The sequence below is a fragment of the Helianthus annuus genome, chromosome 3 (genome assembly GCF_002127325.2).
Source record: "Helianthus annuus cultivar XRQ/B chromosome 3, HanXRQr2.0-SUNRISE, whole genome shotgun sequence".
NCBI classification, from domain to species: domain Eukaryota; kingdom Viridiplantae; phylum Streptophyta; class Magnoliopsida; order Asterales; family Asteraceae; genus Helianthus; species Helianthus annuus.
Genome location: NC_035435.2, coordinates 136,686,688 through 136,706,923, shown reverse-complemented (window position 1 = coordinate 136,706,923; position 20,236 = coordinate 136,686,688). Strand labels below are relative to the sequence as shown.

The window sequence follows — 20,236 nt, the reverse complement described above, 5'->3', positions numbered from 1 at the left end:
AAACAATACTGTATTCAAAACAAAATAAAACGCCGTATTCACAAAACAATACTGTATTCACAAAGCTGTATTCAAAACAATACTGTATATTCAAAACAATACTGTATTCAAAACAATACTGTGTTCAAAACAATACTGTATTCAAAACAATACTGTATTCACAAAGCTGATTGTTATAGTAATTATGTGTATTTTTCAGTTTACAAATCACTCCAAACACATATCAATTGAGAGGTATGGGCGGTGGTTATCCAATTCCCGTTGAATCACTAGGATCAACAAACTATTTAAACCTTCCTGATTCAAACCCTCTAACTTCAAACCCACCTCCGGTGTCAACCCCACCTCCGGTTTTAACCCCACCTTCGGTTTCAACCCCACCTCCATTGTCAAACCCTGAATATGATGATCCATTTGGTTGGACGGATGAAGAGTTGAATTGGGCGTATGACTATACCTTCGCTCAACTACAATTTGGTGGACTACAAATTGAGGGGTGCCATCGTCCGGTGCCAAACACTCCTATACTTCCTATGCATCCTCCACCTTCAAACCCCCCTTATGTGGAAAACTACAGTCAAACACAAGAACTACCGACCTGGGCTGAAGGGTACGAAACTGACCCTGGGGCGGTTTACGAACCACCATTGGATGAAAAAATGGTTTGGGAACCTTAGAACAACTTTTATGATGACTGTAGTTTTTTTTTTCTCGAATTAGTTTGAATCTTAATTATGTAACTTTTAATTATGTATTAGTTTAAATTTAAATTTGTTGCTGTTTAATTTTAATCATGTTTTAGTTTAAATTTTATTTCTGGAGTTTTTATTTTTTTAGTTAACTAATATTGAACACTTAATAGGATATGTCTGATCATTTTTCCGTTGAAGAATTTTCATCATTGACAAATGATAGAGCATGGTATAATATAATCTTTGTTAAGGTGGAGTTTATTTGGCATGACGTCGATGGAAAGAGATTAGTGGTTATACCACGTCAAGGAGTATCAATCAATGAGGTTCGCAACAATGACAACATCGAAGGAGAAATGGAAGGTACCAACAATTTGTTATCCTTTTTAAGTGAAGATCATAAAAATAGCGTAATGCGTTTTATTTTTATTAACTGTTTGTTTTTAATACATCTTCATCGTTCAGAGGCTAACACACGAAGTGGTAGAACAACCGTGGCTATGCGAGATTACTACTGTTACAAGTTCCAGATTCGATCTACCGATAATGTGCTTTTGTTCGGTGGTAGGCTGCTACAGCAGTTTGTGGTTGATGTTTACATCAAAATTGAGACGTCACGCTTAGAATTTTGTGAGAGAAACCAGGAAAAAATTCGAGCCGAATTGTACCAAGGTATTGTGGATTGCGTCAATACTGGCGAGGTTCATGCAAACAGAGTCGGGAAAAGAATTGTGTTGCCTGCATCTTTCATCGGGGGGCCTCGCGACATGCGACGTCGGTTTCTAGATGCGATGACGTTAGTTCAAGACGACGGCAAGCCTGATGTATTCCTTACAATGACATGTAATCCTAAGTGGCCTGAGATATGTGATAACTTACATGTTGGTCAAACTGCTACAGATCGTCCAGACCTTGTTTCAAGAGTGTTCCGGGCTAAATTAGAAGATCTTAAGGATCAACTCTTCAAGAAACATGTCCTCGGGGAAGTTAAGTCATACGTCTATGTCATTGAATTTCAAAAGCGGGGTTTGCCGCACGCACATTTTCTCCTAATCATGTACCCGCAACACAAGATCAATAACGCGGACCATTATGATAAGGTTGTGTGTGCTGAAATTCCTAACAAACTAACACATCCCAGATTGCATGAGATGGTTGTCAAGCACATGATTCACGGTCCTTGCGGCAATTTACGATCAAGCAGTCCTTGTATGCAGGGTGATCCTAAAATTTGTCGTTTTCACTATCCTAGACAATTTAACGAACAGACGACACAAGGAGAAGATTCGTATCCGTTGTATCGAAGGAGAGACACCGGGATAGAAGTGGACCTACGAGGACAAACACTTGATAATAGATGGGTGGTCCCATATAACCCAAGGCTTTTGATGATGTTTAACTGCCACATGAATGTTGAAGTTTGCTCAAGTATAAAATCTGTGAAATATCTTTTCAAGTATGTTTATAAAGGACATGACAAACAGGTTATTCAAGTCGATCAAAGTGAGCCAGGGGTTGTTATTAATGAGATAAAAAGATTTCAAGATGCACGCTACATATCGCCCCCAGAGGCTATGTGGCGATTTTTTTCCTTCTCTCTTTCTCAAATCTTTCCTGCTGTTCTAGCCTTACAACTTCATCTCCCAAATAATCAGATGGTTAGATTTAGAGATGATGACTTGATGCCTAATATTGTTGATAGGGAAAGGGATAAGAGAACCATGCTAACAGCATTTTTTGATCAGAATAGAAACGATGAAACAGCAAGGGTACATTTGTATAAAGATTTTCCAAAACACTATACTTGGAATGGAAGCACACGCCGTTGGAGTCGTCGTTTCGGTAAAAAACAAAGAGGTCGTATCGTTTCCGCTAATCCAGCCGAAGGAGAAAGGTACTACTTACGCCTACTTTTGTCAAATGTCAGAGGGCCTACTTCTTTCGAACATCTTTGCACAGTTAATGGTCAACGGTGTGCGACATTTCGGAAAGCAGCTCTTGAGTTAGGCTTAATAGAAGACGATGAATATCTATCACAATGTCTCGAAGAAGCCTCTACGTTTCAGTTTCCCAATGCTCTTAGAAGGTTATTTGCGACCATAATGATTTTTTGCCAACCTGGAGATGTTCGAAAGTTATGGAATGACCACTTTGATTCACTATCTGAAGATCATCGGTTACACTGTCAAAGTATAGAACGAGTTCAAAATATGGTTCTTACCGAAATAAGTGTCTTGGTACAATCCATGGGTAAAAATTTCAATGAATTCGACCTTCCTAAGATAACTGACGATGTTAACTTACAAGATGCAGGTTATCGTGAGTTACAAGAAGAGTATGGGATTGTTTTGGAACCTGAACACTTGAGTGCCAAACATTCACTTAATCCGGACCAAAAAAATGTGTTTGATGAGATCATGATGCATGTTGATAATGATCTTCCAGGCGTGTTCTTTATTGATGGTCCAGGTGGAACTGGAAAAACATTTTTGTACATTGCCTTGCTTGCTGAAATTCGGTCACGTGGTCTTATTGCTCTCGCAACAGCTTCATCAGGTGCAGCGGCTAATAATATGCCAGGAGGTAGAACGGCTCACTCGAGATTCAAGATTCCTCTTAATCTTGAAAATAATTCAATGTGCAATATTAAAAAACAGAGTGGGGCCGCTAAACTGATTCGCTCTGCCAAAATAATCATATGGGATGAAGCGTCGATGGCTAAACGACAAGCGATAGAGGCAGTCGATCGTACATTCCAAGACATTATAGGTGTTAGTCTCCCATTTGGTGGAAAGATAATGGTTATGGGAGGTGACTTCAGACAGGTGTTGCCGGTTATCAAACGTGGCACTCGAGCACAGATTGTAGACTCCAGCGTACGAATGTCACCTCTTTGGTCTTTGACTAAGAAGATGCGGTTGACCATAAATATGAGAGCGCTGAAAGATCCATGGTTTTCTAAATTTCTTTTAAGAGTCGGCGATGGAACTGAAGAACCAATCGAAGGAAACTATATCCGCATACCCGATGACATGACAATTCAGTGCAACAACAAAGAAAACGCTATAAAAGAATTGATCCATGCCATCTTTCCATCAATTGAAGATAATGTATATTCTTCAGATTATATAATCTCTAGAGCAATATTGTCCACTAAAAATGATAGTGTTGACGAGATTAATAATCAAATGATTGAAATTTTTCAAGGGGAGGAAAAAGTTTATTACAGTTTTGATGAAGCTGAAGACGATCAGCGCAACTTCTATCCGGTCGAGTTCTTAAATTCGCTAAATGTTAGTGGATTGCCGCCTCATAAGCTTCATTTAAAAATTGGATGCCCAATAATATTGTTACGTAATATCGATCCATCACATGGCCTGTGTAATGGCACGCGGTTGATATGTAAGGGTTTCATGCGAAATGTTATTGATGCGGAAATTGCAGTTGGTCAACATGCCGGAAAAAGAGTTTTTTTGCCAAGAATCCCTCTAACCCTTTCTGAAGATGACATGTTCCCATTCAAGCTGAAAAGAAAACAATTTCCAATTCGACTTAGCTTTTCCATGACGATTAATAAAGCTCAAGGTCAAACAATTCCGAACGTTGATATTTATCTACCGGATTCTGTATTTTCACATGGACAACTTTATGTCGCGTTATCAAGAGGGATTTCAAGACAAAGTACGAAGGTGTTGGTACATCTCGCCAAAGAATTCAAACAACGCGGAGTTTACACATCAAATGTTGTCTACCAGGAAGTGTTGCGTGATTAATTAATCGCATCCTTATCAAAAAGAAGGTAAGTTAGTAGATGTTGTGCCTTATTTGCTTCCAGAAATTACATTTTAATTACTATTTTAAATCACTGTAAGTGTCTAACATTTTTTTTATGTGTTGAAATCTGGTACAGTAGAGGAGAAGATGCAAGAAAGTCATAAGCGAACGGATGTATTGGTAAAACAGGAAGAGATACAAGAGACTCCCCACATTTTGTTTTTATTGTTTTGTCCAGCTACTTGACTATTTTGAACTCTTCTTGTTTTTAATTACATCTACTTCCTTGTTTTGTACTCTTCTTGTAGAAGATCACCAAAGAATCGATAAACTAACAGAAAAACCAGTGCCATCATATCACGAATAAGAAAACTAACTTAAGTACTATACAATATATCACGAGACGACGGATAAACTAACGGTAAACAATTATACTATTGTAAATTGCCACTCCCGCCGCATCGCGCGGGTACGTGACTAGTAAATATATAAAGATTTTTAACTACATGTTTTTTAATAATTTTAAAACCATTATAATCGTACATTAACTTGTTAAATCATTTTTGTTTTAGTATGTTTTCACCAAATGTTAATTTATTATATTTGAAATTCCATAAACGATTTAGAGTTTGTATTCTTCAAATATATTCATATGGTATTTATTAAGCTACCGGTTTTTAAACACGGTTCGACTGATCTAACCGATGCAACCAGTAAACCGGTGAGACGTCGGATTCTGGTCCAGTTATGAAAATATTGAAATGCAGATGAGTTACATGAAAGAGACAAGTGAAAATAAATATCACTAAAAAACAATAGGTACGAAACTGCATATGTTAAACAAGTACAGGGTCCAAATCCATACAATTCCCTCCATTACCCACACGTGGCAGTCCCAACCCCCAGCTAAACCCACGTCTGACGACGTCGTTTCAACCACAGACATACTCCTCCAAATACCATATACTCAACGACAGTTGTACTCTGTGCGTACACAATCAATTTCTACTCTCACTCTCTATGGAAGGAATCGGTTCGCGTACTGGCCGTCCATCTTCCCGCTACGGCTCGGCACCGGTCTTCACCGGACCGGTCAGAAGATGGCAGAAGCAGTGGGTCAATGTCTCATCTTCATCTTCTTCTATCACATACAACCATAACAACAGTTCTAACTCTAATGGCTCCAACAACAGCAACGTTTCTGCTATTCGTATTCGCCGCTGGACTCCGGTTCCGTCCGGTCGTGACTCGGAGTCTGTTGCGGAAGAGAGGCCGAAGCGGAAGATACGTTATGCACCGGTATATTGAATTTTGGTCTCAGTTTAGGGTTTTAAGTTATGTTTGATTTATTTGTGTCGTATGAGTTGGAACGCTTTAATTTTGTGTTAATTGATAGGTTATTACTCGAATTGATGAGCTTGTTTTGATGTTATAGATATACAGATGCATCATTAGTATATACAAATTAATGTTAAGTGAGATTGTGTACTGATAATTTTGCTATTAAATATGTAATATCACTAGTTAATTTTGCTATGGCTTCGGGATCGGTTTTGCTATTCAAAAAGGGATTGCGGCGCAGCTCATGTTGTAAATTTCTAATGACGTAATTAATATTATTGGTTTATATTTGGTAAATAAATTATTCAATACATCGAAACGGAAGGCAAACGGGCAACAAGCACTTTCTGGATAGCAAAACTAAGTAGAGAAGATAACCGGATTATGATATTTTAGGTTGAGTATTGTAGAGAATTATAAACAGATTTTGATATTAAATATGCATCATTAAATCTTAATTTTATATTTTAGGTTGAATTTTGTAGAGAATCATAACCAAAATTATGTCTAGTTGAAGATAGTTGATGGTCTTGATTTGGTATATGACTATATCAAGTCCATGTACCGCATGTATGTGATTAAATTCCTTAAAATTAATGGTTATATTTGATGTTTATAATTAATTGTTACTTTTTTGTATTAGTTGCTTTTGTGACTATAGGACAAGGTGATATACTTTGGTGGATTTGGGGATATTCTGCCCTGTTTTGTCCACTAATGGAGAGTAAACCCTGCTTAAATGTGTGGATTATTTTGGTATTACAACATACCACAAGAATACTAGAAAGTGGAAAGTGCAGAATGATGTATATTAGGTTTTCTTTATGTAAAAAGGGTTGTGGTTTTCAGTTGGAATATGATTCCAACATAAAGCTGATGGTGACAAGTTAACATTCTGTCATTTCTGTTTTTTTAGTGGGGTTGGTAGTGGAAATTGCTTTGAAATTAGGCTGCAGTTATTAAATTATTCATTTATTGTTACTGTTTACCTAGCCCTGGAAATGATGATCAACATTTGTATAATATGTTATATTAAGTTTTGTAAATGCTTGTGCAGATTGTCGTGCTAGACGGTAAGCGAAAGGAAGCTGAGAAGGGTGATGTTGATGTTAAAGAAGCAAGCAAGCCAAAGAAATCTCCTGATCAAGATACTTTAGAAAGTGATGATAATGAAAAAAAGAGCTTTGATTATTCTCTTGCAGAAAAACCTCAGGTGATGAAGCAAAAATAAGATTACTTTTTATCAACTTTTTTTTTTCCTAAGCAGCATCTTTGTTGTTGTGATCGCTAGCTAGTCGCTAGAGGTTGGCAACTTCGACCCTTCTAATAAATGGGTCAACTGATGTTATTGTGTTAAATGAGTAAAATAAAACTAATAAATATACAACCTCCTATACCAGAATACCCCTTCATTGAAAAAAGCTTATTATTTATAAAACAAAGTGATACAAACCCATGGGTCGACCCATGTCTTGTGGGCAGCTCCAGATGGGTATTTGACCCATTTAATTATAATGGGTTTTGGGGGGAACGGTTCTGGGAGCAAGTAGTGGGCAGTTTCTAGCAGTTAATTACTTTCTTTTCTTTCATGTTAAATAAGGCAGAATAGGTAATGTTTCAGGGTCGATGTTTATTATATAAAAATTATGGTTCTTAAACCTTGTATTTGGAGACCTAATCCTTCTCGAATTGGATATCTATCTTGTTTGTTCTTGTTTCAATCAAATCTGAATTTCAGATTCTATCACAAAGTTTTGTTGGGATAAAAGTAATATGGGTCATCCTGACGACCCGACCCATGAATTAAGAATTTCTTGTTGAGCATTGTTTTGTTAGGTGGAAAGCATCTGTTGCATATATGGAAATCTGTGTTCTTAACTGTCTCACAATTTTCTGGTTGAGCATGCATATAACAGGCATCACAGAAGAATGTAGAAGCATCCAAAGACTTGAATAACCAGCCAATGGATTCAGATGCAGGTGGTGATGACGATGAAGACCTTGATTTAGGTGGTGACAACAAGGTGGCTGATTGGGTGAAAGCCGCACAGAGGGGCTTTGCGTCTTGAGGTCACCACCATTATGTTATCAAGACTGTGAAAAGATGGCATTTAGTAATCTACTAGTAGGCCTGCTTGTGGTATAACCTTGACTAATGTAATTAACCTTCAGTGTGGTGTAGATAGTAGTATCTCATCTATGTTTTAGGCGCAATAACCCGTGTGTGTGTTTAAGTGAAGTTAATGCAGAACCAGCTTTAGATTTCCATAACTAAACCTTATAATAAAGATGTCGATATCAATCCGCTTACTTATCAATCAAACACCCTTTGACCTGTAATAAAAAAATAACCTGCTTTCAACCCATTTGGGTTCTGCTTATTTGGCGATTTGAGACGATCTCTATACCCTATTCCTCAATGTAACCATGTATTATTACAGTTTCTACAAAAAATGAGGTCAATAAAAAGTTCAGTTTTAATAAAGCTTTTTTTCCTCAGCAAAGGAGTGCACCATGCTAACATGATAAAATGTTCAAAATCTAATATAATCTCAGTTAAGAGACGATATATCAGGATCTAACACCAGTTGTTATTTTAATCTGCCTTTATGGTCACACCAACTTCGGCAGGTCGTATGATTCGATCATGCAGCATGTATCCCGCCTGCAAAACCAAAGGTCGAAAAACTTGATCAAGTCTCGAATTACAACTAGAAAGATCATCAAGAAAAACAAAATATTTATAAAAAAAAAAAAAGAAAGAAAATTGATCTGGTAGTAGTAGCATACCTTGAGCACAACTGCAACTGTACCAGGAGGCTTTGTATCATCTGGTACTTGAAAAACTGCATTATGCCTATTTGGATCAAATTCCTCATTTGTTGGATCATACTTCTCCACGCCAAATTTCTTCAAAACCTGAAGCCAACATATTCATCAATCTCTTAAATTACATTACTTTAGTATAAAGCTCATTTTATTATTAACATTAGCGTATTGACGAGTCAACCCGACCCAACTAGTTTTAAAGGGATATGTTACCTCTGCCAGCTGTTTTTCAGTCATTTCAACACCTTCTAGAAGTGTTTTCAGAAGTGGAACAGCTCCAGCAGTGTCCTTAGATGTATCAATCTTTGCGAAACTCTCTTTTACAACCGAAGAAGCCCTATCCAGGTTATCTGCAACATCCAGCAAACTCTTTGCAAAGTTCTGCAACATATAATGCATAAACATCAATATAAGTGCATGAAACATATTAAGAAAAAAAAAACAACTATAGCGAACACTATTGATAAGAACAAGAAAGAAAATAGGGGCCTGTAATTCGAGAAACAAGAGATTGACTCAATTTTGTCATCAACCAAAAAGACTAAACAATAATCACTATAAATAACAATAAGAATCCTTCTCCAAGTTATTACTTTAATACCTATTAAATACTAATTACTAGACCACCGGACTATGTCGAATTACTTTTTTGTGCCCTGTTTGTATCGAGCCTGAGCAAACCGATCCCTACAAAATATTTAACCTGAATTGCAAATTTCTTTGAGTTCTCCGCCTCTCTTTTGGTCCTGTCCATGATGTTTTCCATATCCGCATATGTTCGAAGAACTTTATCTTTCATTTTCTCAATTTCTTCTTGTTTTATCTTCAAAAGTTCCTCCTTCTCAGTTACAAGTTTAATCAGATCCTCCATTGTCAAGTCTTCCTCACCTATACGGCACTCAAATAAATATTAAAAATATGATTTATTTTAATAAAAATTAGACATATAAAAATATTATTAATTAGGGTCTTTAATAACAAAAAAACCTTGTCCTTTGTCATCAGAATTTGCACTTTCTTTTTCATCATTTGAGCTGCCTGTAGTTGTTCTTCCATTTTCACTTTCCTTCTCATTGGATTCTGGAGATGCAGATGACGAGAACCCGAACCTTTGAAAAGCCGACAGATTGCAAGTAGAATTATACAATGATGATATTTGACCTGCTATCACCTGCAACAAATAGATCACGGGTAAGAAACCTACAACCCGCTGAACCAAAAGTGGGACCAGATGGAGCAACCTACCTAATCAGGTTATCATTATTACTCTACAAAAGTAATATTTTTTATGAAACATGAAAATGAACTAGAATCTGGATCTTATTTAGTATACAACAGAAGGTATGAATCAATCAATATGCATAAATGCTAGCCAACCATATGATATATAGCCCAAAACAGAAATATAACAGTATGTCAATATCATTTTCAACTTGGTGCAAAAAAATGGGAGTAAATTACAAAAATTGTCCTTTATGTATGTCACTTATTGCAAATTGTGTCCTTTGTCTTCAATAATTACAGAAAACGTACTCGATGTTTGCAAACCCTTGCAAGTTATGTCCTTTAGCCCTAACTCAGTTAATTTTTGTGGTTAAATCTGACCAAATGGACCCCACATGACGGTATTTTTGTGGTTAAATCTGACCAAATGGACCCCACATGAGAATAAAATGACCAAAATACCATCATGTGTGGTCCATTTGGTCAGATTTAACCACAAAAAATTAACTGAGTTAGGGCTAAAGGACATAACTTGCAAGGGTTTGCAAACATCGAGTACATTTTCTGTAATTATTGAAGATAAAGGACACAGTTTGCAATAAGTGACATACATAAAGGACGATTTTTGTAATTTACTCAAAAAATGGTGACTAGTTAATACTAGAATATAGAAGATAAGGCAAATTGCTGACACTACTATGTTCTAGAACAACTTGATTGTTGGAACAAAAGGCGGAATTAGCAAGTTTAACAATTCGGTAGACTGACAATCTCCATGGAAATATTATGGATGAGAATCTAGATTGCTCAGATATTCCGCACGCACTAAATGAAATGTAAGCATGAATTTGTTGCCTCAATTGCGATCATATGAAAGTGAGAGTGTTAAATCCAACAAAAATAGAATCATCCTCATTTGGTTTCTTCAACAACTGATGTGAACTCAACATTTACTGTTCATTTAAAATAATTAAACATTTTGTTTTCATTGTAAATTTGGATTTACAGAATATGTAACGGACTCGGAGAAAAATAATGATAGATCATTGAGAAGGCCTCTGATTTATGTATATATAGATTTGGTTAAACATGCAAAAGAAATTAAGAACTTTATTCCTATATAGAGGCTGGTAATAAAATAGAAATTCTCCTGTCCAAATTAGAATGATAATAGTAAGGTCTTGCGTAGTGGGGCGCGGCCAAGGGCCATAGCGCCGCTATGGCGCCGCCCACACCGCCCCCACCGGCGCTATGTTTCAAAAATGGGTGGAGGGCTTGAAAATTTTCGCGGCGTTATTGTTGTTTGATTAATTGAGTTGGCCAATCAAAAATAGAAGAGTTTTTTTATATTAATTAATAAAACTTAAAATTATTAAATAGGTAATGATGGGTAGGGGCTTTATGACTACGGCCTCAAATTGCATAACGCCCCATAAAGCCCCTTGCTGACGTGGCACGACACGTGTCGCATAACGCCCCCAAAAGGGCTTTATGACTACACATGGCCTAATAATAAATACACCACGTACACATCAGGAAGAGCGCTACTATAGTCGCGGAACTCCGTTTAATATTAATATGTTAAAAACTATGGATTAGGATCAAATACAGAGGATCCTAATTGTAAGAAGTGTAAGAAGGATTTATAAAGTGACAAGTGTCCAATAACCTAAAAAAACCCACTACGCACAAAAAAAAAAAAAAACCTTAAACATCCACCACCACCAAAAACCTAAACCCCCACCCCTCCCCCATCCCCCCCCCCCCCCCAAAAAAAAAAAAAAAAAAAAAAACGAGGGGGTGGGGGTTTAGGTTTTTGGGTGGTGGTGGGGGTGGGTGTTTAGTTTTTTTTAGGTTTTTTTTTTTTTTTTTTTTTTTTTGGGGGGGGGGGGGGTTATTTTTGGGTGGTGGTGGTGGTGGGGTGTTTAGGTTTTGGGTGGTGATGTAGTGGGTTTAATTTTAGGTTATTGGACACTTGTCACTCTATAAATCCTTCTTACACTTCTTACAATTAGAAGCCTTTATAGAATAACTATAAACCAATTATTAATAAGTCACATGATTGCATGCACTTATATGAAAACACTAAAAACCAATTTTTAGTAAGCCACAACATTGCGTACACGGTAGAACAGGACTAGTTACCCAATCAATTAGTCAAAACACAGGGTTACTTAAGATTTACCGACACTAATCTATTCATCACGACTATGGTTTCAGCAGACCACAAAAGATCAAGAGAAGTAACTACTCGTCGCTCCTGCGATATCATATTCTCATCTAATAGAAGCGTGTGACTATAATCAAACATTTCTGTGGCACAAAAGTAATAGCATTAACATTTATATACACTGGCCAAACAGGTAACTTATGGTTGAGAAAATCTAGCAATTTTCATGCAAAATTAGAAAAAAATATATACAGATTGTTGCAATTTTGATCAGACTGAGAGTAACAGTTACAAACTATGTGAATCAAAGAGTGCCAAATCTATAACTTAGAGATCAACTATGTGAAATGCACCATACAATTACTAAACAGCTGACCTATTAAGCTGACAATAAGCCTCATCAGACAATATACATACAAATAATAGGGGTGCTAAACAGGTCGTGTTCACGGGTTGGACCGGTTGGTAGGTTCAACCCGATCCGAACCCGAAAATTTTAGACGAACCCAAACACGAAAACAGTGCCATACATATGAACCTGAACACGACCCGACCCGACCCGTTCATCCCTAACATTTTTATTTTTTTTCTTCAAATTAATATTATAAAGATAAAATTTACTAAAAAAACACAAATGTATATAATACAATTACATATAAATTATAAATCTTATGCCAATTTCTCTTTTTAAGTTATAATAACATACTTTAATTTAATAGGTTCTAGCGAAAACAAGAAATTGTAAACAAATGGCAGGTAAAATACACATCCAATTTAATTTATGACAAAAAACATATTGTAAAAAATTATAAATAATATAAATGGGTTAAATCATAAATGAGTCAATCCACCAACCCGACTGGGTTGACCCGAACTTGACCCGTTTAGCTAAACGGGTTTGCGGGTTCAACCTACTGACCCAAACCCGTTTAGACTAAACCCCAAACCTGCGAATTTCGTGTTGTGTTTTCGGCCCGTGTCAGAAATTCACACCCGATAATAAACTAAAAACTAAAATATGATCAAAACTAATAACTTGGGAGTATATAAAGCAAATCTGGAATAGATTAACATGAAACCGTTGTACATGATACAGATTGGTTACAAAAACTCCTTACATACAACAACAACCCCTTAAACCCTAATAAAACCCTAACTGCTTAATCAAATGAACACATAAACCCTAGGAACAGAAATCAGTATGTCGTTCATTACCTTGTTTTGTGAATCAGAAAGCGAGTGAAATTGATTTCTAAAGGTTGAAATTGGGAGATGATTGTTAAGTCCGCCATTGAGGATTAAAGAGGTTCGGTACCGAGTAACGACGGTCCTTGCAATCCGGGAGGTGGTCCTGCCGACTAACATTTCTCAGATGCCAATCAATTTGTCGGAGAGATGAGTATTGGGGGTGTTTGGGGTTCCTTATTTTTCTGACTTTTGACTTATTGGTGGGTAAAAGGACTTATTTTAGTGTTTGGATTTTCTGTTGTTGTGAGACAAGAAGTCAAGAAGTAAGAAATTCTTACTTATTTTGAGGGAAAAGGACTTTTAATAAGTCAGAAATAAGTTAAGCCAAACATGTTTACGACAAGTTTCTAGAACAGTTTTAGGGTTTAAAGAATTATTAGGGTTCTTTTGTGTTCGAGAAGAAAGAAAAGGGGGCGGACAGTATTTTGTATTTTGTGACGGACATAAAATTTATGTCGCAAAGTTAAGCGATTATTTGAAAAATCGAGAAAAATGCAATTTGCGTCCCTGTGTTATGTCCCAAACATCAACTTGAGCCTCTAAATTAAATTTTTGGTTTTTTGAGCCCCTGACTTTATAAATTCATAACACTCTGAGTACTTCTGTCAAGCTGCCGTCTGTTTGACTGTTTGACTATTGTTAAATGTCCAATATACCCTTAATGACCTTATACATATAATCCCTTATCCCCTAAATTGATCAAACTGATTCATAAGAACACTGATATGATACGAACCCTAACCCTAATTCCCTAATCGATTGATCCAGTCTTAAACTATTGTGAAGATGTCTCAAAAATCAGCTTCAAGCTCCAACAAGAAATCAGCTGGCGGGGAAGCTTCTCAATTCCTGTGTTCTTGTGGTGCACCTACTTGGTACAAGGTATCAAAGACGGAAGCTAACCCAAATCGACGCTTCTTATGCTGTGTAAGTTAAAATTATAGAAGAAAGATTGAAGTTTATATAGCTATTTCCTGATTGATTTGTTTTTACATAAGAAAGATTATGGATTTATAAGGTGGGCTGATACACCTTCATCTCCACCTTCAAATTCATGCTCTGCTTGTGAGAAGGTAATACCCGCATTGTTAAGGAGCATGGAAAGAAATATGATTTGGCAATTAAGAAAGCTAACGAAGTGATGTTTTTGAAGATGTGTTTATTGTTTAGTTGGTTAATGATTGTGCTTGTTTATGTGTATTTTTAGTTTAATGTAAGAGTCTCTTAATGTAATGAATGTTGGTTATGTGTCTTGTGTTGGTTATGAATGAACATTGAACAAGTTTTGGTTAGTATCACTTTAATGCTATGAATGTTGCCGTTAATGTGTAGAATAACGAATTGGTTGAGGAAGTGGCTGACAATGAGTTGGACTTAGTGCCATCTGTGCTGAAGGAGGAGTGGTTTGATGACTATGATGCTGTGATAGAAGTGTTGAAAGCAGAGTATGAAGCGTCTCTTCCAGATCCAGCAGCGGACTACGACTCAGAAGAGTTGGAAATGGATAGGTGGGAATGTGCAGTTCAACCACCGGAGGATGATTGGTACCATGATCCGTACCCGGGGGAGCATTCTTCTGACTCCGAATGGTCAAATGATGATGCTCATTGGAAGTAGATTGTTAGGGTTTTAAATGTTTGTATTGATACATTAACTGCATGTGTTTGTATTGATATGTTTAATGAAATTTAGTTGTGGTTGAGACTCAATGTGTATGATACATTAACTGCATAAACTGCATTACAAACATAAACTGCAGCACAAGATCACCATAACATAAACTGCATTATACATTAACTGCATTACAAACATAAACTGCAGCACAAGATCAGCATAACATAAACTGCATTACAAACATAAACTGCAGCACAAACATAAACTGCAGTTGAACTGCATTACAAGTCTTAAACCATTACAAACATAAACTGCAGTTGAACTGCCTTACAAGTCTTAAACCATACATAAACATACATAAACAAGTCTTAAACCATACATAAACAAGTCTTAAACCATTGAAATCAACCTAACTAAGTTTCACTCTCACTTGGTGCACCTTGTGATACATTTTGAGATTCTTGAACTGTCACACCCCAACCGATGGCGGAATCATCGGGGCATGGCACTGAGCGAAACAGATTGTTCAAAGAAATTCCATAACAACTATTATTACCGAATAGTTTAAATATCACGTCCCATACCGTGACCCATAAGATAAATTTAGTTATTACAGACATAGATATCCTTCAAACAAAACATGTTCCGACAACTCAGATTTAAGTACATAAATATAAATTGTCTTGGTTTCTAGACTCTTTCCTAGCCTCGATTTCACAGCAGTTAGAGCAAGTAAGCATCCTAACCACCTGTCACATACGTTAAAATAAAGTCAATACATATAATGTAAAGGTGAGCATACAAGTTTGATAATAGCATATAGAGTTCGAATAGTTTACACATAACCAGCACGTATACAGAGAGAAAGGATGCATGTTAATTATCGACATGGATCTATCGATACCAACGACTGCGGGTTGACTGTCCAAGACAGTTCGCAATACATGATTACCACCGTAATCAATGCAAGAAATTGTCCTTAACAACCCCCGTGAGAACGGGTGCTGAGTCCAAACTATAGTACTATGTTGCTAAGGCAGGTAGACAGCAGTCCACGTGTAAACATAACAACAAGCATTCATTTAGTCACGTAATACATGCAATCGGTTAGCGTTCAAATAGTTTGAATAGTGTGTTCGATTGTGATTTTGATAAGTAACGTATGTAACACCCAAAAGTGCTAAAGCAAAAAGGGATTCGAGCATACTCACAGTGATTGATTATGAATTGAAGGGAGCGCTGAGAGTAGGGTTAGCCTGAATAGTTCGATAGCATAATGATGAGTAACGCGGAAATGTAAACAAGTGTGAATGGATCGAATAGCCTGGTCGATCGAACAGCAGGTTCGATCGAACGGGCTGTTCGATCGGCTTGAAAGTCCGTTTGAACAGTCTTGTTCGATCGGCCGGTAGGCTCGATCGGCTGGGCCATTCGAGTGGATTGTTTCTTCCTCTGATGTGTTTGTGTATGATGGTTTGAACTTTTGAAGTTTTCGTTGTAGTGTTTGAGAACACTGAAGTGTTCTTACCTTTCAGGTCGATCGATCGAACGGTCTGTTCGATCGGCCGGCTTAACCGATCTTCTAGGAACTTCAGAAGTAGTTCTCAACAGGATGTCACCCGATCGAACAGCCTTTTCGATCGGCTGGCACTCCATACTACGAACGAGTTGCAAAATCGATTAAGTGCTGAAGCATAGTATCTCATGATCCGAAGAGTAATGTTTACCAATCGATTAGCATATTCGATCGTCACCTCGTCAATAGCATACTTCATGAAGTTTGAAAAGTGAATAGTGTGGAACCAAGTGCTAGCCGATCGGCTGGCCCGGCCGATCGGCGGGTATGTCCGTTCGGCTTGGCTGTTCGTTCGAACGGCCTAGCCGTTCGGCCAGCAATTCTGACCTGGTCGGCCTTTCGTCTAACACTTGGCTGTTTGATTATTTGTCATGATTTTAAGGTATTTTGACAGCGAGTTAAACCGTAGAACGTGGGTTCTTACTTGCTTCACCGGTTTGGATAGGAATCACCCAAGTCCGGCCGGTGAAATTTTGTGTCCAATAATGTGTTAACACGTGTCATGAGTTTACACGTGGCATTAAATATTAAATAAAGGACTAAAGTTGACAAACCATGAAAGTATGTAAATTCGAGGGTTATAAATGTCAACGAAGGGTAAATATACTATATAGTAACCCTAAATAATGCTAGTACCTTCAAACGAATAAATCATGGATCGTACGGAGCGAAACGCGGGAGAAAGTGAGAGATTACAAGCTACAGGGGTTAATTGTGTCAACATATTTAATTTGTACCTCTGAGTGACCCTTTGACGAACCCGAGGCTTTATAACAGTAAAATACGCTCACTAGAATATACTATATAAATTTCGCGAAGTTCCGTTTTAAAACGAGAAAGTTATGATCAAATTCGTATGCGAGGGGTTAAAAGCGTCAACAATAAAAGTTAAGGCTTTTCGGATAGTAATTAAATTAACCAGGGACTTAACAATGCGGGTAAAAGGCACGAGGCCCTTAGTGGTAAATAATCGAGGGCCAAATCGCAAAGTTACCCCTTCGAAACCGAAAGGTCAGGTTAATCATTACAAAAGATTTGAAAATCTTGGAAATTAACCCTCAGGCGGGCCGCGTTAAGGTTTTGGGTGAGCTAATGCGGGCCGCGCGCCAGTTGAAGATACGTTTTCTGACATTAGGATTCATGCGGCCCGCGTCCGAGTTGCTGAATCCTAATGCGGGCCGCGTACGAGTCCCAGATGCAGAATACTTGGACAGACTTGCTGTTTGAGCTTGTGAACGATCATTGAGGCAATTAATGAAGCATGGGCGCCCTCTACATGACCCCTAGCACCCAGGGCCACCTGCTGATCATCCATGATCCATTGTAGGGTGAGTTGTAATGATCCTAAGCCAAATTTTTCACTATAAAAGGCAAGGCATTATGCACAAATGAAACACACCTCAAATCTGCATTCTAGTCCATCTCTGGAGCTCTAAACCATTCTTCTATCATCCCAAATCGTGCACCAAGCTTCTGTAAGTATGCCAACCCTTTTATGGCTTAGTTTTTGCTTAGTTTAGCTTAAAAGTTAATCCGTCGTAATTTACGATTGACTTTGCGATAAATCACAAATGGTCCAGTGGTTTGTCGAATCAAAGATAGTTATATGTTGGTAATCATGTGGGCTTTAAACCCCTAAAAGGGCACCCTCTGATTCCCACTCTAACTAGTCCGAATGTCGAGTCAAACGTGCTTAGAAAAAGTCAACAGAAATGTTATTTTGCGATTTCTTGCATAATCAGTAACGTAGATGATATGTAACCTGTTTAAACACTCATAAAACATGATTATAAGTATATTAACTAGTCTAAGCTTGTTTGATCCGACCATTTATTGTTTTGACCCGGTTCGAAGCCGAAAGTCGCAAAGCTTTGACTTTTGCATTGACTTCAGTTCTGACCCATTAAAGTATGATTTAGATATGCCTTAGGACTCTCTTAGGACCAAGTTACATGATGGTATAAACCTCTGTGACCGGTTCGTTGTTTGTCCGAGTCTTTTACACATTTCCGTTAAATGCTTAAAAGTTGACCGTAACGCCCTTTTTGATTTAAAACGAGAATTTCGGACATGTGAAAGAATCATAACCTTAGTTACTGATTTCTAAGCATGTCCCTAAAATTTCACTTCAATCCGAGGTCCAGAATAGGAGTTATGCTAAATAGCGCAAATTACGGAAACTTTAGTAATTTAGTAGCGCAATTAGCATAACGCCTATCTAAACCCAGATTTCGACACCAAACCTTTTACTCACTGATGTAAAATAATATTTTGGGATTTTTAAAGATTTTTAATTATTTTTTTAACCTGCTCATAACCTGCAGTTATGGCAACGATTCGGTAAATACCGAATATACCCTTTTCGGCCATAACTTGAGTTCTACAAGGTCTTTTGACCCGATTCCAGTTGCTACTGATTTTAAATAATAAATAAAGTATTTTAGACTTTATGAACTATTCGGGAAACTCAGATTTCCTGTAGAACTCAGAAACCTCTTTTATAATCTTTAAAAAGACCGAAATACCCCTACGGGGCATAATATGAACTTAAACTCGTTACGGGCATTATGGAAGGTGTCCTACTGATACCACAACCTCTTTAAAGCATATTGACTTAGAAAACCAGTGTAGGACTCTTACGGTTACCCGTTACGCCTTTTGCGCGCACGGTTCGGCTTATGTAATTCTTTACAAGATTTAATTATAAATTATCCCAAGTTATAAAGAGTTTGTGCCTTGTGCATTTAAACCATTTATTAAACATTTTACAAAAGTGTCAGTTGAATGTATTTACCAGTGTAAACTGACGTATTTTCCCAAAAAGATTAAATGCAGGTACTAAACGAAATTGGCTGGCTATAGCTCCCTAGCATCTTAAAGAGTCTCGCAAGCTTAAGATGCCTTCGTCTGTTGAACAATACTTATATTTTTATTTGATCCCCTGTGGATACATTTTCGTCTATTCGTAATACTTTGATATTGCAAACAATGGTTGAAATATAATTATCTTTATGCTTCCGCTGTGCATTCATATATTGTGTGGTTTGTGATGTGCGTGAAGTGTGTTATATTTTTTATGTATATTTAAGCCCCTTTTACACTTTTAGCCAAGTTTTAAATTTATAAAACACGATATTTACTAACACTAAACACACATATGGGCAAGTGCACCCATCGTGGACGTAGTATAGTGTTGGTAAGATACCGAGGTCGTCCAAGGACACAAGAGCTTTTAATACCGGTTTATCCTCAACGTCTAATCAAATCAAAAAGTGAGAAAAATGTTTGTAACTAAGAAAATAAAAACTAACTAAATGCTGAAAAATAAAATAAAATAAAAATAGATAGACAAGATGAATCACTTGGATCCGACACGTGTATTAGTATAACCTTTGATTATTTTCGCACTTTTGCACTTGTTTAAGAGATTATCTTAGTTATTGTAGTAGGCCCCTCTTTTGAAGGCGACGTTACCCTCAACCCAGTAGTTTGAGTCAGCAAGTATACAATCCTAAAGGGTCGGATTATTGAAAGATAATGAATTAAGTTATTAATGCAAATTGTGATAGGCCCCGCTTTCGGCGGTGACGTTACCCTCGGCTAAGTAGTCTGAGTCAGCAGGGATACAGTCCTAAATAGCCGGGTTATAGTATTAATAGTAGTTAACTTATGAGGGGGTCAAAGAGTTTGGATCCCCGCCATCCAATACCTATGGGCATTGAAGGAGATCCTACTAAATTTGACCCAGGTCCCAAGCAGGACCTCTAA

General features: G+C 37.3%; 3 protein-coding genes across 3 annotated transcripts; 2 read left to right on the top strand and 1 right to left on the bottom strand.

Annotated features, from left to right (window-relative positions):
- Positions 1 to 236: 236 nt before the first annotated feature.
- LOC110932074 lies at positions 237 to 4,465 on the top strand. The gene is made up of 3 exons (XM_022175435.1): positions 237 to 662; positions 863 to 1,055; positions 1,158 to 4,465. The coding sequence occupies exons 1-3, from the start codon at positions 237 to 239 to the stop codon at positions 4,463 to 4,465; spliced, it is 3,927 nt and encodes a 1,308-aa protein (XP_022031127.1).
- Positions 4,466 to 5,413: 948 nt separating this feature from the next.
- LOC110929713 (probable DNA-directed RNA polymerase I subunit RPA43) lies at positions 5,414 to 8,078 on the top strand. The gene is made up of 3 exons (XM_022172891.2): positions 5,414 to 5,765; positions 6,865 to 7,020; positions 7,724 to 8,078. The coding sequence occupies exons 1-3, from the start codon at positions 5,487 to 5,489 to the stop codon at positions 7,874 to 7,876; spliced, it is 588 nt and encodes a 195-aa protein (XP_022028583.1). The 5' UTR covers positions 5,414 to 5,486; the 3' UTR covers positions 7,877 to 8,078.
- A 70-nt stretch (positions 8,079 to 8,148) lies between these two features.
- LOC110929712 (grpE protein homolog 2, mitochondrial) lies at positions 8,149 to 13,630 on the bottom strand. Its single transcript, XM_035988492.1, has 7 exons — positions 13,610 to 13,630; positions 13,246 to 13,433; positions 9,624 to 9,807; positions 9,340 to 9,524; positions 8,850 to 9,017; positions 8,598 to 8,726; positions 8,149 to 8,472 (listed from the first exon to the last, which is right to left on the bottom strand). The coding sequence occupies exons 2-7, from the start codon at positions 13,393 to 13,395 to the stop codon at positions 8,404 to 8,406; spliced, it is 885 nt and encodes a 294-aa protein (XP_035844385.1). The 5' UTR covers positions 13,396 to 13,433; positions 13,610 to 13,630; the 3' UTR covers positions 8,149 to 8,403.
- Between the last annotated feature and the right edge of the window lie 6,606 nt (positions 13,631 to 20,236).

Bases quoted from the DNA above. Each gene is read 5' to 3' on its own strand.
- LOC110929712 (XM_035988492.1), bottom strand. From the start codon at position 13,395: ATGTTAGTCGGCAGGACCACCTCCCGGATTGCAAGGACCGTCGTTACT. The intron at 9,808-13,245 runs GTAATGAACGAC...TATTTGTTGCAG, and splicing joins TTTCTGATTCACAAAACAAG to GTGATAGCAGGTCAAATATC. The intron at 8,473-8,597 runs GTATGCTACTAC...TTGGTTTTGCAG, and splicing joins CAGTTGCAGTTGTGCTCAAG to GCGGGATACATGCTGCATGA.
- LOC110929713 (XM_022172891.2), top strand. From the start codon at position 5,487: ATGGAAGGAATCGGTTCGCGTACTGGCCGTCCATCTTCCCGCTACGGC. The intron at 5,766-6,864 runs GTATATTGAATT...ATGCTTGTGCAG, and splicing joins GGAAGATACGTTATGCACCG to ATTGTCGTGCTAGACGGTAA. The intron at 7,021-7,723 runs GTGATGAAGCAA...TGCATATAACAG, and splicing joins CTCTTGCAGAAAAACCTCAG to GCATCACAGAAGAATGTAGA.
- LOC110932074 (XM_022175435.1), top strand. From the start codon at position 237: ATGGGCGGTGGTTATCCAATTCCCGTTGAATCACTAGGATCAACAAAC. The intron at 663-862 runs GTTTGGGAACCT...AACACTTAATAG, and splicing joins CACCATTGGATGAAAAAATG to GATATGTCTGATCATTTTTC. The intron at 1,056-1,157 runs GTACCAACAATT...TTCATCGTTCAG, and splicing joins CATCGAAGGAGAAATGGAAG to AGGCTAACACACGAAGTGGT.